The 18,300-nt window shown below is 36.1% G+C and overlaps 1 protein-coding gene across 5 annotated transcripts in view; it reads right to left on the minus strand.

Annotated features, from left to right (window-relative positions):
* PIK3CA (phosphatidylinositol-4,5-bisphosphate 3-kinase catalytic subunit alpha) overlaps nt 1-18,300 on the minus strand; it is a 38,942-nt gene that overhangs the window by 7,408 nt on the left and 13,234 nt on the right. For all 5 annotated transcript variants that reach the window (XM_046898433.1, XM_046898432.1, XM_046898430.1 and 2 more), the window contains 19 exons: nt 17,413-17,827; nt 15,714-15,923; nt 14,848-15,098; nt 12,984-13,229; nt 12,060-12,145; nt 9,731-9,836; nt 8,612-8,764; nt 8,372-8,506; nt 7,209-7,333; nt 7,050-7,131; nt 6,402-6,566; nt 5,729-5,832; nt 4,296-4,467; nt 3,854-3,960; nt 3,273-3,394; nt 2,944-3,022; nt 1,275-1,445; nt 679-796; nt 370-521 (listed from right to left, as the gene is read on the minus strand). In XM_046898433.1, coding sequence (XP_046754389.1) covers nt 370-521; nt 679-796; nt 1,275-1,445; nt 2,944-3,022; nt 3,273-3,394; nt 3,854-3,960; nt 4,296-4,467; nt 5,729-5,832; nt 6,402-6,566; nt 7,050-7,131; nt 7,209-7,333; nt 8,372-8,506; nt 8,612-8,764; nt 9,731-9,836; nt 12,060-12,145; nt 12,984-13,229; nt 14,848-15,098; nt 15,714-15,923; nt 17,413-17,764 — 2,936 coding nt within the window. In that variant the 5' untranslated portion in view covers nt 17,765-17,827. The remainder of the gene's footprint in view (nt 1-369; nt 522-678; nt 797-1,274; nt 1,446-2,943; nt 3,023-3,272; nt 3,395-3,853; nt 3,961-4,295; nt 4,468-5,728; nt 5,833-6,401; nt 6,567-7,049; nt 7,132-7,208; nt 7,334-8,371; nt 8,507-8,611; nt 8,765-9,730; nt 9,837-12,059; nt 12,146-12,983; nt 13,230-14,847; nt 15,099-15,713; nt 15,924-17,412; nt 17,828-18,300) is intronic.

Here is an 18,300-nt window from a genome sequence, read left to right on the forward strand (position 1 = left end):
ATTCTCAATTTATGCAAACATTCAACAACTCTAAAGGAGTAGACAGAGCCATTTTACTTATTTGTGCCAACAGTTCAGATCATAAAGCTAGTTTCCTGATCAAGTGCTGCAAGCAGTGCTTGCCTGGTGATGATCAGAGAGAGATACACTTCTGTCCCACACTTTTATGAAGTTACTGTTCATCATTAGCTACTCTTCAGAATTCACTAAACACAGGAGCATTTGCTCTACTAAAGGATTGAGTGAGAAACATCTGTTCACATGAAACAATTATAGTAGTACTTTTCAGTTAATAATTAAACGGTCACCAGAATTCCGTTTTATGTATTAAATACTCTGGAATTTAAATGGTTTCAGAAAGGTACTTACCTTTCAAACTCCCTTGTTTTGGTACATTCTTGGGCTCCTTTACTAATCACTATTAAAAAGTCCTGTGTTAAGACAAAGGGCACACGCTCTCTTTTGTAGCCAAATTTCTTCTTCTTGTGGTCAAGGAAGTGGCCAAAGTCAATATGAAACAGCTTGGAAAGACAAAAAGGTATTTTAAGAGTAATTCCTTGCTTAAAGGATGTAATTGTTAAATTGCTCACTCCTCCTATTTCAGATTATTTTTTTAAACAAACTCCCATCAAACTGAAAGGCTATATTAGGCTATATACTTGCAAAAATAGATCTTACTTGTCCATCATCTTTCACCATGATGTTACTGTTGTGGCGATCACCAATGCCCAGTATAAAGGTAGCGACACAGTAGCCAGCACAAGAACGTGTAAACAAGTCAATAGCTGCATCATACCTAGTGAAAACAAAGAAAGCATATTGCTACAGATACTCTAATACAAAATTGTCAATTTATTTATTTAAGAAGTATGAACCACTTTCACTATCTTCACTCAATGAAGTAGAGTTCCTAGACTTTACTGAAGGAAGAAATTCAGCATACACTGGAAATAGAAGTACTTACAGTTAAGCATATGGAACAGTAAACAAGACATTTAAAATGACTGTCTCGTAAAGACAGGCACGAGTTTTCACTTGGAGGAGCTACAGTTAAGCCATGTTGCCTTAATTCTTCTGCCTTCAACTTGCTTAACTGTTGACTACAGTTAACTACTCAAACTCATTAAATATAAAGAAAATACAAACAGGACTACTAGGCAAACGAGATCAGGGAAAAATACAGACTATTTCCCACTTGGGAAATTCTAGTTCTCTTGAAGCTTCCATCAAAAAGAGAAAGCAAACAAGGAAAACCCAGCAATAAGAAATCTCACATTTCTCCTTTGTTCTTGTCCTTGAGCCACTGATGCAATGTATGGCTGTTGAACTGCAATGCTCCCTTTAAGCCTCCTTTACACTGAATCTGCATGATTGTATGAGAACTTCTCACTACCTCAATGAGTCCCACACAGTCACCAATAGACAAACAACCGTAAGGCAACATCCTGTAAGAGAAAGGATTTTTTTTTTTAATAAGACATTTTAAGACAGCAAGCAAAAGGCATTGTCTTATGATCTTGACTAGTCAAGTGTTACGTTACTGACTTTAGGATATGAAAATCTGATTTAATGTTTTACAGGTGTACTGTGTATTGTCATTGGTTTTGTGAAAAAAGCATACCTGTAACGTGCCAAACACTATCCACCAGTGCTGCTCTTCAGTTTTGTATCAGGATAAAACTTTTCCTTAAACTTTTATCGATGCATTTTTGAAGGCTTTGGGAATCCATTGGAGGAGCCTCTTAAGAAGGCATGCAGGATAATTTAACAATATCTATTCAACTATATTAAAACTGAAATACTAGAGTCAGAATCTAAGCATTCAGAAAGTAAATTTTAGGACTTATGAATTCCTATGCAGAAGTAGCAGGTAATAGAGTGTGTTGTCAGAATGGAATGTTCAAAATGAGTTTTCAAGTAGAGCCTGAACATAATACAAAATTTTAATTGGAATCTATAGTCAGCAACATTATTATTCATCCAGATATTAATGGACTAACTATACCCAGAAGGCCATTTACTCATGCGCTCTTTAAAGTTCATAAATTATTCTGTAATCTGTAAATGAAACTCAAAGGATAGACTCAGTAACCCATTTTTCTCTTTACAAGTAGAATAAATTATTGCTTGTCTCCCCCCTTTTTCCCCTCCCCAGTTTTCTGCCTCTACCCTCACCAAATCTGCATTTCTTCTGTTACATTTGAAACATTTTTTTTCTGAGAGAATAAAAGACTGCTTTGACTTCAAATACTGAAAAAAAACATTATCATGTTTAACAGCCTCTCTTAAAAGATTTTGGAGAGAGTCATGCTTCTAAGGAAACCCTTTTCTCTCCTGAATTTTCTTTCCTTATGAGGGCAAAAGGGTCTCACTAATAGGTGAAAACAGCCTTCTAGCTACACTGGAACAAAGATTTTTTTTTTTTTTTTGAGGTTTTTGTTGATAAAAAATAACACAACAGAACCACAAAAATCAGGAAGACTTTGTTTGATCTAAGAAACTGGAACACCAGTGCAGTGAGTAACCAGCAGTAGAGCTAACTGCTGGTGTTGCCATGGAGGTGAGCTTTGCTCTGGATTAAAAGTTTATTTGCTGAAGACTATAAGTATGGTAACCTGTTCAAAGCAAATGCTACAGATACCATTAGCAGACTATAGGGTGTCTTGTTTGCGTGATGTCTGGTAGCCATTCCTGGTATGTAGATTCCTCACAGCAACTTGAATGAGACAGAAACGTTTTTCAAATAGGATTGTTAACCTTACAGAATCCAGTTGTTTAGCTAACTGAAAGTTATAAAAAAATCCTCTTAAAAATATGCAAAAGCATTCCTAGTTAATACATTCTACTTACTACCTTTGGGTAGTACAGAAGTAATCTCTAGTAACAAACCAAAGCATAAACCATTAGGAACAGAATTGCTTAAGAATGACCTCTAATGCTTACCGAAGATCAAGACCTTGGTTTTGCCAGATGTTTTCCATAATTCTAATTATCTGAAGTGTCAGCATGTCTTGACGCAAGTCTGGAATAATCAAATAGATAAGACAGCAAGTTTCATGACACAGAATACTGTCACATCTTATTTCTTTTAGAAATACTTTTGAGTGGTAAAGTAAAATAAGGTTTGTAGAGATTAATGTAGGTTTGGTTCTCTTGAGAAAAAGAACAACTTGTAGGTAGGTGAGAATGAATATAAACTCGTGGCGGTGATTTTAAAGCTGTTTAAAAATATATATTAAAACATAACAATGGAATTGTCATGTGAACCTTACCATCTCCATTTTTAAAGATTATCTCATTGTTCTGAAATAGCAATTCAGACATAATATCTGGGTTTTCCCAGTTTAACCACAGGGGCCTTTTTGCAGATGACATTATTCTGCACTCCTCAAGCCTATAAAAAAGAAGATATATATGAAATAGGGATATTTAGATTCTCATGTCATGTTTCCATAATACTGTTACACTCTCAATTTTCTTCAAAATATTTGAACTAATATCAAATTAAGTATGCATGGATCACTGAAAATCAACCACTGTTCTCATCTTGAAATTTACATTAGTAACTGCAATGCTAATCATTGGCCAACCCCAAGTGAAGAGTTAGCTACACTAATTTTTCCTTTGGCAGTGTGTGTTCCTTACACACGGAAAAAGGGCCGCAGTTCCTACCATCTAACAGGAACAGCAAACTATTGTGTTGTTCTAACTTATTAAATCATTACACTGAAACTACTTCACTTAAATAAACCCAGTATTTAGTATGTTAACATTCAATTGTAATGTCGCTGATGTTAACATTACTAAGCATTTACTTAGTCATCTGGACAAATTTCAGAACTGAAGACAATACCGAAGATTTCCCAGTTGATGAGCAGGATTAAGAGGAGAGATAAAGCCTTGTAAAGCATCCATAAAATCTGGACGTCTCATTTGTTCAACAAGAAACTTCATCTGCACCTAAAAAACAATTACATTCAGGTTATAAGAACACTGACTAAATGTAAATGAAGATAAGCACCAGCTTTCAGCTTTTGTTTTAAGCATGGTCTTGCACAGTTCCACCATCAGCAACTCTGCTTCGCCACAGGTTACATAAATCAAAGCTCTCAACTCAGGTTCTATTAGCTTAAGAGACAGACAATAGCAATGTGCACACAAAATACTACAGCTTCCTAGATACTACCTACTGAAGTTAGTAGTATAAATACATTTCTAGTTAATCCAGTAATATAATTCTAGTGATTCCTATGACTAAATAGCAAAAGTTTTGATGTGTGGACAGCTTAAAATACCTTCTGGGTCTCATCTTTCTTTTCCTGCTTGAGAATATCTGTGAGGTTAATCAACTTCTCCATAGCCTCCACCTGCCTGCTCAGATGCTTTAGGTACATTCCACATGCTCGACAATAGGACTCCAGAAGTAAACCAAACCTCTGACTTACAGTTTTATTGTGCATTTCAGACCTACACAGAGAGGAAGAACAGTTATAGCTTTAAGACAAGACCACTTACAGGTGCCAAAAATGAAACTATACCTGTAACATCTTCCTGAAGGCTGCCTATGCATCCTTCCCAGTTAAGTAACTTGGGTTGACCTCCCACAACTCATCTCATTTTGACTTAACTGATCAGAGTTCCTTACCTTTTGCAGCTAATCCAGCAGTTTTCAGGCTTTTCCTTTTCTCTTGACCCCATTCCCCTTCTTGCTACATTCTGTCCTTCTCTAACCCTTAACTTTATTCAAAATCCATGCTTGTCAAAAAAAACTAAGCCTCCAGTTTCAAGTTCCAGCTTTCTAAACAGTCTCATCTTCTCCTCCTGTCATCTAGCTAATCCCAGGCCAGTTATCTTGTTTGAGAGTAGGTAAGAGCTTCACATAATTCTCAAATATATCCCCTCATATAAATGAATCAGCCAAGTGACTCCATTATCCTTGGTCATTATTAAAACAAGTAGAAAACAAAGATTCCTTATTTCTATGCCTTATCTTCAGTGTTTCATCTTAGAACAGCATTTTCAGATGAGATCTGGATACAACTCAGAACACTGAAGTCTGAGTTATATTCAGCCTTCTCAGCAATAGGAGTTACAAAAACCCATGGTATACTTAAAACAGAAGAACGGGGATATTTTGGCTACCAATCTCTGTAGCCCTTAGTAAGGATTTATGAACCCTAATTTTTCAAAGATTTCTCTGGTCTAGTTGCATGGCTTGCTTTAGGCCTCAGCTATTTGTAAATGCATGAAGGTGCTACAGCCTTCTAAAGACAAGACCGCAGAGATGGGAATTTTTAAGGAACATTTTTCCATAGCTTTCTGGCTTAATTTCAGAAGTATCTCAGTTTTGGAAAAAAAAATTTGCAAGGAAAGACTGGTGGAAGGATCTAGAACAGAAGTCTATCAGAAGTTGTAAGCAGCTAATAATAGAGGAAGCTTCCAGCAATCTTAGACTCCCCTGCTTTTAGAGTAACCGCTATTAGAGGAAAAAAATCTAAATGAAGCAGATGATATAAAGATTCATCATCTATTACTAATTTGCTTTTAAAACTGTAAGGAGTGAATTCTACTATCAAACTATGCATTCAAACACTTAAAGTTTGCTTTGTATTTGTCAAGTGGTAATATTCTCCAAAAAGAAAAAAAAAAGAAGAGTATGTAGCATATGGAACATTTTATAAGCTTGCAGGAATCTCATCATTGCTATTCATGATATTATTAAGCTTACTTTAAATGCCAAAAGAAGAAGTGTCCTATCCGTTGATTGGTCAGTGCCTTCTTGAGTAAAAATCTCACGAGTTGATTATCTAAGTACTGCTCATATTTCAGAACCTAGTTAAGGACAAAGAGAAAATATGGAAAAAAAAATCAGCTACAGTTATTTTGGTGAACAGCAAATAGATTAAGACAGTTAAATAGAACACAATTCAAGTTTGATATAAAAGATTTGTAGGCTGCCAGACCTCAGTATTTTAATACACTTTAGCATTTAAGGAATATCTGCTAACAGAGCACACAGACTACTTTTATTTCAGAAACTTACCATCTGATGCTTCCCGTACTGTTATCAAATATTTTAGTTTCAGCATGCTTAACATTTTAAAAAAGATGCTTGTGTTTGTGCGTTACCATATGCAAGACAGCTGAAACAGTTGCCTGTTCCAGTTGGTAGAACAGTTCCATATCTCTGCAGAATTATGACATTTCATACCAACACCAGAAACCAGAGCACTACAGAAAAGTACCTATACTTCATCTTTCAGAGCTCCTCCTAATGTAATTTGCAGTGAAAACAGAATTCTTGTTACCTTTTTTCACAATGTCTTGACTTCTCTTGTATATTAAACTTGCATAATTATCAAATGTACATAAGGCATCAAGAATACCAAAATGTTATATACCTGTACTAGCTGGATTAAGTACTGAGACAGTTTGTCATCTGTTAAGTACTTCTCTAGACACCGAACTGCAAAAGCTCGCACCATTGGATCTGGATAATTACAATCCAAAAGCTCCATTGCTTGCTCTGGCTTGATTGGAGGCCAATCTTTTACCAAACAGTACATCTGTGTACAATAAAGTCCAAGTACATTACACATTCACATTGAAGAGGAAGGGGTTGTAATACACACTCAGTAGAAAGTATAACCACGCAAACTGCTGCTGAATATAAACTGTTTACTTGCCACTCCCTTCTAAAAAATTATTTTTCACTGGTGTCAGTTGACTTATTTTATCCACTTATTTTATCCAAGAATAAAAACAAAATCTCACATTGAAATAATAATCAGCAACATAACAAGGACTCAAGTAATGCCACCAGGAAAAAGCTAAGACTCAGACTGAGCTCAACAATGAGAACACAAGACCTTTCCTCAAACAGGCAAACAGACTGCATACAACAAATACAGAATGATCAACTAGTTACAGCAGCAGCTCACGTCTGTTTTCATTCAACTTATAAAAACCACATATGTTATTTTAACACTAAAACATCCAGATTTTAAAGCTACTTCAAAACTTAAAACTTCTTCAGTGACATTTGTTACCTGAGCCACTTCATCTCTAGAATTCCATTTAACAGACAGAAGTAATTTGGGCAGAATTTCTGGCGTATTTACACAATAGTGTCTGAAAAAGAGAATGAAAGTTGTTTGTACAAAATGTCATTTTTGTTTTGTGCATTTGTTTTTGTTTTTCCTCAATACCTGTGGCTCCAGAGGAAGTCCTTCTCTTGCTCAGTGATTTCAGACAAAGGATCTCGCGTACATATGGCTCTCAGTTGCTCCTTGTCACTTTCTCTTAATTCATTGTCTCTAGCTATTCTGTTACTCTGCAGAGAGAAAGCGGTCCATTAAGCCTCCACACATCTCACTCTACTGTCATACAACGTAGAAGTACTTTTACAGCACAGGAACATTTATACGACACATAATACCACTTTGTTGTTTCCTTCTATTATAAGTGAGGACTTACAAGTTTAAAATAGAGAAACTGAAGACTAGGCCTTTGATTTCTATAACTGCTTTTATTCACTGCTGGGACAAGAAGTACATTTCACCAGTCAGCTTTGTGGAGAAATAGTAGTAGTTGGCACGTGATGAACAACAGCCTAGCATGGCACAAAAATGAAACAGGTCACTTCTGTCTCCAGCCTTGAGATTTCTAAGAACTGTTGAAAGGGCTGAAAGAATCAGAATTGAAAAAGCAGAGTATGGAAGGATGAAGCTAGGTAAGGAAGAACAACCAATTCTATTAATTGGTATGCCTAAACTGTAGACTTGGGAAAAGTTTTGAGTCTTTAAATTAGTCTCCAGAAGAAAACGTAAAACATATCAACTCATTTCACAGCCTTATGTTTAAATAGATAGCATTTTTTTGCTGTACTACTTTTTCTTTTTATTAATCTAAAATGTGCTTTCAAGCAAGCTTCAAACTCCACCAAAAAGGGGATCTTCAACAAAATTTTTCTTCACAGAAGAGGGAAGACCAAGACCTACTCATGTGATAAGCAGCTACTCAATCCCTTAAAATACACAGTATTTACGATCATAACTAGCCCATTAAACAACAAATAAAAAGCAATAAGCACCTTCACGTTACACAAGAAAGCCTACAAAAATGAAGTTACAATAAAGAAAAAGAATCACTGAATGAAAATAGTAACTTTTCAGAAGTTAAACTGAGTAGTTCAGACACCTGAATCAATTATTTAAAAAATATGCTTAGTTTGCATAGTAAGACAGTTTCTCTAAGTGTTGATCAGTAATAGATTAAGAATCTGTCACTAGCATACTGAGGAAAAAAAAAACCAAGCCAGCAAATACTTTGATATTTTAGTAGCTATTCTTGGAAAGCAAGTTCTTCTTACCAGTCCCGCATAGCTGTAGTTAAAGCCCAGTTCACGTGAGATCGTCCAATTGGCATGTTCTTCAATCACTGTCATATCTGGAAACTTAACAGGATTGCTAAACCAATCAAATTCCAGCTCTAAACATGGAGTTTCCTATGTAAAGGGAATTTTGATTACTTCTGTTGAATTATACCAATTAGAATGTAGCATATTTTGAATATACATTCCTGAGTAGGCAGTTCACATGGGCATACTTACCTTATTCGGATTTGATCCAGTAACACCTATAGGATTCAACAAATCCTCCAGTCCATGGGGTACTGCCCAAAGATTCAAAGCCATTTTCCCAGATACAAGAGTGTCCGTGTAGTCAAACATGTTTATGTTTCCCCAAGCCAATGGACAGTGCTCCTTAAAGAGGTTAAAAGAGGATTTTTCAGTTTCAACTTTTAATTATCGTGTATACATCTTCAAAAAAACATTAAAAAATAATAATAGGGACTCACTGCAGCTTTAAGTACTTACTAGGTTCTTCCCAACCAAACATTTCTAATTTCCATCTGTGCAGTACAGAGATGTTATCAAAACCAAGTAATTCTGATCTATCATAAAATAAACAGCAGGCTGCTTTCCCTACCTTTAAACTCCAGCTAATAGTAAACCAGCAGGTCAAGTAAAAAAGATAAAAATCACATTGACAATGAAAGGCATGCTTTGAGTGGACTCCTTTGCTACTTCTTCGAGCAGTTTAGGACGGGGAAAGACAGAAACAGAAACTGGACTTCAGAAAACAGTGAAGTACATAACCTTGCTATTATGAATACCACTTCGCTTGGGCAATTGAAGCTGGCAGTGAGCAAACAATTAGAGAAGTATCATTATATCAGAAATTGCTTTGTGTTTCTTTTGGCAACAGTTGCTCAGGTCCACTTTTCTCTGATAAGTCACATATCTAGCACAACACTTCATTGTTGTGGAACCACTGAAATTGATCTCTGACATCAAATCTCTGATTGTGAGTCACAAGAAATAACATTTTTATCTAAAAGCAACTTGTTACATTTCCAGATTAGCATAATGAAAGTTGAAGTTATTTTTTTCTTCTTATGTACTCAGACCTCAAAAGACTACCACTGATCTTTCCGACCAGCAACATAGTACTGATAAGATTTAGTGTTGAATGGGCAAGCTTCTTTTTCTGGTTTAAAATAATACTGACAAATGAATGATACAAAAAGAAAAATCCCTATTTTAATCAGATTCAAATCAAACATTACATTGAGACTAATTACCAGAACAGCAATTGCCAAGTATCTTCCCAAACTTTACTTGAGTAACCTCTGCTTGTTAGTTAACTGAAGCTATGAAGCATTTTACCTCTTTAGCACCCTTCCGGCCTTTAACAGAACAGATAGAGAGGCAGAGCCGAGCAGCACGTGGAAGATCAGGAATGTACATGTCATACGACAGCCATTCATTCCATCTGAAACATTTAAAAAGCACATTAAAATCAGGTAAAAAGAGACTGTGTAAGACAGCTGCATGCAATCAACTGTTATACTAAAAACAATGTCATATCCCTAAAAATAATAATGTTAATGGCTTAAAGTAAAAAACAAATTGTAAGATGAAAATGTTACATAGAAATCCAATATTTCTAATGTCTGGCCACATTTTTTTGTGCACAGTAAACACTATACAGAATAGCAATTTTATTTTTGCTAATATATTATGCTTGGTATAATTAGAACTTGATTGTAGAAAAATGGATTTTAACTGCAGTTTACAGAGCTAAGCAAGAAAATTATATATTGCAAACCCTTTCCCTAAACTTGAGGGGAATTGTTGAATATATGGATGAGATTCCTCAGCAACAGAGATACAAAATAACACTGCTATAGCTGCATAAAGAAAGGAAAACCAAAATTGCTAGCAGCAATTGGACACTTTCCAAACGCTTGCTTAATTCTACTTGACTCTATTAACTGTGTTACTTTTAAACAGTAAGTAAATGCAACAGGAAGCAATTAACAGTTAAAATGCAAGGAACTGCAAAATCACAGCAGACTGAAACATGTTACCTCTTTAAATGACTGTATTGTATCACTAATTGGAAGATAGTCTCATTTAGTTGTGAAAGGTTTCCCTCAAATCCTTTGTACAGAATGACAGGTTTGCTATCCCACAAGGTTGTAAAACATTAGCAAAACAGCACTCCAGAGAAGGAAATATACATTTTTTTCCACTGCAGTTATTCCTTAAGCACTCCAGAGCCTTGTGCATAGTCACAGTTTCTCCTATTTCATTACCTTCTGGTCTCTCCATCATTATAAAGTAGTTTGAACCATAAAAAAATAAAACAAGTGTTTTCATTCTGCTCTCAGATCTGTAGTTCTACGATAAGACTGTTGAAATAACTCAGATATCACTCTGTTTACCATAGTAATAAGAGCAGAGATTAGTTCTAGAGGAATATATGTTCACAAACTTCATTAAGGAGGACTTCTCTCTCAACACGCACAACTGTGCTTTTAAACTGCTAAATACAGTTATTTTCTCAGTTGGAAGCAGCAGCAGCTTCCAAGGACACCGTTAATTTTGTCACATTTCTGTAGCTACTAAAAGCAGTATTTTGCATTGAAATAACCGCCCCAAACCCTTCCCTAAAAATAAAGAGATTCGCAAATAAAATTTAAGTCACCTTTCTTATGTGTTAATTTCATATAATATATATCTGTGTGTGACAATATCCATGTTTTCCAACTATGTCCTTCACCATCTTTCCCACAAGATTTTCCCTCAAAAACAGCTACGCTTGAACAGACAGCTTAACCATCTGTGGGATAAGCAGGAGGGACAAGCTATTTTTTCTAAAACCTGCATATATCATTATGCCCTCAAATGTTAATACCTAATCGTACTTACAGAAAACACTCTGAAACTTTCAAAGACATGAAGGCAGACAGAAAATGCAAGTCAGGACTTATTTTTGAACACACACATCACATCTAATCCTAGCAGATGCTAGCATTTCACACCTCCTTATCCAGAGTTACGGGCAAAAATTCAATCTCTTCAAGATATTTGTTCTCAGTATGCTCATATATGCTCATATAAAGCTTCTTTTTGCACATTAATAGCACTTTAAAGTCTACGTAATTTATTTATTTATTTTTAGATAACATTCACAGGAGGTCAAAATCTCCTGGAAACAATCAGCCCAGACCTGGCAGTCACTTCCACATTACCAAATGATTCCCACCAGTGTTTCTGCTTTAGCACATGCTCTGCAACTGCACTGGAACAAATCTGTGGACTGCATTACATTACATTGCCTCTTGCTGATGTTGGAATCTGAACCTGCAACTGCAACTCCAGCTATAGATCCAAAGTGAAAAACGGAGCTTGACAGTCCAGAGCTGTGCTGACTTCATGGTACTAAAGACTAATTACATAGGAGTTTCAGAGGCAATTGTGAATGCATATGTAAAACAGACCTGGTCAGTACAGGAACTACACCAATACACATAACATTACAGGACAAAATACTTGGGTTTGAATTAATTTAATTTTATGTTCTTTCAGCTGAAGTACTGCCAGCAACGAGATATACCTGAATAATGCTAAGTAGTGCCTTTACTTCTTCAATACTGTAATTCGTAATGCCCCAAAAGTCAGCTTCTCTATAGTTTTTCTAGTATCTTACCTGGGATTAGAACAAGGTACCCTCTGAGTATTCACATTGTCACATAAAGGTTCTCCTCCATGGTAGATACCTGTTCTAACGTAGATCTGAAAGTAACGTTAACATTAGTACTATTTTTGAAATGCCACTATAAACAAAGTTCTCATTCCTATCAACATACAGTATGATTACAAGATACTGCTTTCTCTTTTCTATTAAAGCACCCATCAATACTTCACTCCCAACAAACAAATAAAAACCAAACAGTTCCACCAGCACTCCTCAACCCAAATTTATTCATGCTCTACAAATACATAAGTATACTCTTATAGGAAAAAAAAAAAGGTTCTGATCTTTTTCCTCATGACTGTTGTAGAAGTACTTCTTAAAAATACACTAATGAACTCAAAAGGAACTTCTAAAAACAATTTGGAATGACCAATTCTTTGTGAGCCAAACCACAGAAAGAAAAAAGACCAAATAAATTCTGAGTGAGGTAGAGACTGGCCATATGACTTCAGCAGGATTAAACTGCACATGCCTTTTCTCACTGATCTTCCCATGCCTCCCTTTCTAAAAACAAAGATAGCAGCATGCTATCCAGCATCTCCTCATCAGATGTATTCTCAATTACTGTACAACACTCCTGAATGTGTTTATAGTTTAGAACATGGAAGACAGCACATCCGTTACAAACTCAGCTGAAATAAATTAAGACTGCTCCTTTAGCTGAATACCACAATTCATGCATTTTTCCAGAAGTATACAAAAACTTGTAGATTTTAGAACATGGCTCTATTTTTCAGAATTGAGTGCTTAAAATTTAAGTAACAAAGCAGTCTAATCTTCTAACGTTAAATAACACCTCTTTTCTAATGTAATTACAGAAAAGAGAGAAACCATGTGTTGAAAACTACGTATAATGCCATGCAGCATTTGCCTTACTTTGTCAATGTCTCTAATGTTCACATTTACATAGGTTGCACAGAGGATTCTTATTCTGAGAGCACTGTTTATAGTCCAGAGGGACTTGGCTGTAGCTTCTCCATTCATGTAGGGTGTAGCTGTAGAGATACGCCTGGAGTAAGATGGCATTGTAAAGGTATCGAGCGGCAGCTGGGTATATAGGCTTTCTTTAGCCATCAGCATGAGATTGGGCATGCGACCAAGCATTATACAACTTCTTATGTACTGTAAGAAAACAAAACCAAAATTCAGTATATTATCTAAGCCCTTGGTAATCAGTACCTAAAAGTACTCAGAACAGCAAAAAAATAAAAGCATACTTCAAGAGCTCATGTCTGTTCTTTTATGTAAATCCTTCAGTGTTGTTTTTTTTTTGTTGCAACATTCAACAGTTCAAATACATTACTGGGTAGAATGGCACAGCAGTACTGCAAACAGATTTTGAGGTATGAACACATCTGCAACAGTTGAAGGCTGAACTGGAGATACAGAACAGAGCTGACAGAAAGACAAGTGTCTTGTAGGGCTCTTAAGCTCAGGCACAGTGCAGAGTAAAGTAGAATGGTTCCAGATCAGGGGTGCTCCCGGAAGCAGGTTAGCTATCTTTTGCCTTGCATACTGCTGTTATAATCTAGTTATAATCCAACCTAGTACATGTGCCTCTAACACACCTAGCCAGTTAGAAAAAGTACAAGGCAACATGCAGAACTGTTCATTTTTGATTCAGACACGCTTATCAGCTTCACCTCAACACTGATCCTGCCAGACTCAAGCCTGTATTGTGTCTGCTCAGGAATGACTGCTGAAAGTATTTTGTCTGGCAACAGTACTACAAAGCATTACGATGGGTTCTGTATTTATAATCTGAGACTGTAATTAGTAAGCTCTTCTGCGGCACAGAAAGGCATACCAGATACTTTTGAAGAAACCACACTAGATCAAATAGGTCTAGCGTTTGATCTCATGACTGTACACAATTATTCACATATGCCCGCACTTCTTCCTCAGTTTGCATAATGTTAAGATCCTTTTCCCAGTATTCAGGATCCCCCATCCCCCTTGTGTCCCCCATTGCTCTGGAGAGCAGACTGTCAACCATTTTAGATGGAAGAATGGGAGCTGTTATTACAACAGCACGTTTCTCAGAGAGGAAGCAACAGCAGTCTGTCAGGAAATATACAGGGTAGCATTGTTGTCTACTTCAGAGAGGACTGCTCTGAGGCTCTTCTGCCAGTTCTATTAGAGGTACAACAGTAAGAGAACAAAGACACTGAAGGATGGATAGCAACAAGGAAGATTTAACTGATAAATACAGTACTGGAAGTTTACCACTCCCCTTTCATAAGATCAAGAAGTTTACTGATGTAATTAACAGTAAGCCAAGAGAGCTTGCTTATTTTTTTCCCCAACCCCTAAAGCAGGAAGAGAGAAGATTCACAGAAGTAATGGTTGCCTCAAAACTCAACACCCGATCTGATTTCTTTTTGAACTGCATCAGCCCCATTCAAATGTTATTCATCTCTTGCCATCAGAAATGTAGAATACTTCTCAGAGAACCTACCACCGATTTATCACTCGTGTTAGAGCGAAACTCCTACTGCATTGTTAAAAAGCTGAATGGGTGATGTAAATTCTACTTTAAATTACCTTCCCTGGCCACATTTTGAAGCACATACAGCAACAAATACACGCTGGAATCAGATACATATAAGCCAGTTACCTTAAAGAAATATATTTGTACTTTCTTTGTTTTTGAATGTAAATAATGAGACTGATCACTTTTCTCCCACACATATTAGGATTTTTTCAGAGTACTTCAAAATAAATTCATTATATTACTCACCTTATACTGGCTCAGTGGATATTTTTCTAGCAAGTATTCATCACAGCCGCACACTTTCAGAATATACTTGCCCTGGTACTCCAACACGCAAAGCTTCAGTTGTTCAGATGACAGCAACATACTTCGTGTTTTCTTCCTAATTGCTTCAGCAATAACTTGCTCAGGCACACAGTCATGATTGATTTTTAAGGTGTACTTCTGCTTATCGTTGTTAGGTGAAACTATTACCCATATCACCACTATTATTTGCCCTAGAATAAATACGAAACAATGCTAGGTCTACCATTTTCAATGCAAGCAAACCATCACCCCTTCACACCCTGAAGAAACAAAACTACATAGAATTACTATTACAAGACGACGTAGACAAGATTCGTAGTCCAATCCAATCAATCCTAGAGGATTGATGAACGAGGTGCCCTCAGCTTATTCATGATTCAAGTGTAAATTCAAACTTTCATGCCTTAAGGTTAAGAATGTTACACATCAAATACTACTGACTATTCATAGAACCACAGAATCATAGAATGGCTTGGGTTGGAAAGGACCTCAAGGATTACCAAGCTCCAACCTCCCTGCTGCAGGCAGTGCCACCAACCTTCATATCTAATATTCAGCCTTCAAGAAAACAGCAGCAACTGTTCCATGACCTTACTAGAATAGCAAAAAAGTAATTTTCAAGTTTTGCTGCTTGCCTTTTGAACCTACATTCTATTAAGCAAATTATTCTGAGTAACTCAGAGTTACGATATTGCTGCAGTGTATCAAATACACTACATAAATCAGTGATTTGCTTAAGTCACCAGTTGTGTTTTTTGATGTCAATCTCTGAAAAATATTATGCCTACAGTAAATATTTATCTTACCTTTATCTAGTTTATTGTATATGTGTTTGGGTAGCTCAGGTGAAGATTCTACATTTGGAGGACAGACATATAATGCTCTACTATGTGGAGCATTGGCATCTCGAAGATCTACTGCTTCTTTACAAACATTAAGAATGTTTCTTCTGAAATCTTGTACTTCAGGATCCTTAACCATGTCAAACTCACAGATGGGCATGCCAATAGCAAAACCTACAATGTTGCAGAAGCATGGAAAAATAATTACAACTGGTAACTAAATTAAACTAAAGATTCCTTCTACCACTGCCTGAAAAAAGCACACTTAAAGCAAAATACAACCTAAAATATTTGTGTTAACCACTGGCTTCCACTTCATACAGGAGTTGTTTTTATGCCATTCAAGAACAACACAGTAATCACAAAGATTAGAAACCTGATACATTTTCACTGAAAATCCCGCAAACCTTAAATTACCACTTCCATTGCTAATAACCCTTGGGGAAGAAAAGAATCAGTAATAAACTTCTTTAAGTCAACAAATAAAGTTTTATGAGTGGACCACAGTAGCTGCAGTGCCTGACTTTCTCTAAAACTCTGACAGGATCATTGATAACTGTTAGAGCCATAATCAGCTTTTCTTTCAACTCCGTGTCCCATCTTCACATGTTTTTGTGAGCTCCTGTAGCACCTCAAGAAATAATGAACTTAACTCTTTGGCAAAGATTCACATATTCCTCTCAAGTCTTCAAGTCTCACGTCTAACTCAATTTCTTTTCATTAGATTACATTCATAATGAATGATTTGTGCATGAATGCTCAAATTTGAAAACTCTCAATTTTGTCTCCATGCATAGTCAGGTAACCACTGCTCTCCCCGAGTCCCAAACAGGCTCTGTTTCACAAAACAGAAGTTTACCTATGATGCATTCACAACAATTAGATAATTTAACAATTAGTAGCACCCTAGAACAAGTATTTCCAGTTGACAAGTCTCTACCACTGCAACATACATCTGTTAGAAACTAAGAGGAAGGCAGTATGCTTGCGCTAACTGATTTGAGATACTTAACCCAGATACCAAAACACATGCTAGTCTTCCTGTGCTTCCTCAATGGATAATGGAAAAGTTACAGGCTTTCCCAGAGATGATTCAAAACAATATACTCAGGTGTTTTTATCATGATCCTTCCCACACCTACTAATGCTCTGTCTGAAAGGGAGAGGGGGAAGAAAAACACCTTCTTTCTCAGATTTTGCAGTCTAAGACAAAGTAGTATTAAAAACTGTACTACTGCAAATATATAAGTATTTACAATTAAATCCTCTTGTACCTTCCTCCCTAAGTTATCACTGTTCTGTAAAATTCAAAACAAATCAAGATTTGCTTCCCAAGTAAAACAGTAAGGCTTTGCTCTGTACTATTATGAAATCCTGCTAACTGGCGACTAGCAAAAACATGCACTACTAACCTATATACAACTGTGTATATATATATATATATATATATAAATATTAATGTGTGAATGAAATCAAGAATAGTTTACAAATATTGACTTAACTATGATCAACATGTTGGGATATTTGATGCAATAACTGACAACGTAAGCTTTGACAGATACAGCAAAAGGTAACAAATACAGCACTTCAGTTCTTGTTTTCTATTTTGAAGAGAAGAAACCAGTTAAGCAGATTAGCTATGTTTAAATACAGATAATCTCACCTATTTCTCTATTAAGGATCTTTTCTTCTCTGTTACCTACTGGTTCAATGACTTTTAGGAAAGGTTGAAATAGCCGCAGGTCACAAAGTCTCCGTGTTTCATCAAAAAATTCTTCTCTTTCTGCTTCTTGCGTAACACTTACAAAAATGTAAGAAGATTCATCTTGAAGGAGCTGATAGAGAGGGTATTTTCTTGCTTCTTTAAAAAGTTCGTGTTTGATAGTTAGCAGTGTGGCCTCACGGAGGCATTCTAGAGTCACTATCATTCCATTTGGGAGAAGACACTCCACAAGGATCCTCGGGGGCATCAAGTGGATGCCCCATAGTTCACCAGATGATGGTCGGGGTGGCATTTTTAAGTCTTTCAATAATTTTGTACTTGAAGTCTTTCAAGCAGTGATTCGTATGAGTTAAACCTATATAAAAAAAATCAGAGATTTAAACATCAATATTTTAAATACATTTCAGCTAAAAGTTCTTCAAACATTTCTTACAGTTACAGATATATATCCATGGCTGGAACAGTGTTTTGGATTATCTACTGGTTGCTTTTTTGACTGCTCCTGAGCATCAAGACATTTTCACTCAACTACACATCATTTACAGAGTAGCGAATTGCCTCCAAGTTCATCATATATTATGTAGATCTCAAACAGGGCATTACTTATGCTTAGCTCATCATCTCATTAAATTCAGCATTTCCACTATGAGAAAATTCCTTATGAGAAAAGGCAATAATCAGACTTCTAAAGAACAGTCCCTTATGCTCCATTAGCCAGGCTACTAGCTACTATTCCAAAAGCCACATACTATGTATGCACATATGTACATAAAATATAATCATGACCCTTCTACACTACAGTACTTATTTTTCTGAAATGTTTTCTTC

Source organism: Gallus gallus, chromosome 9, assembly GCF_016699485.2.
Source record: "Gallus gallus isolate bGalGal1 chromosome 9, bGalGal1.mat.broiler.GRCg7b, whole genome shotgun sequence".
NCBI lineage: Eukaryota > Metazoa > Chordata > Aves > Galliformes > Phasianidae > Gallus > Gallus gallus.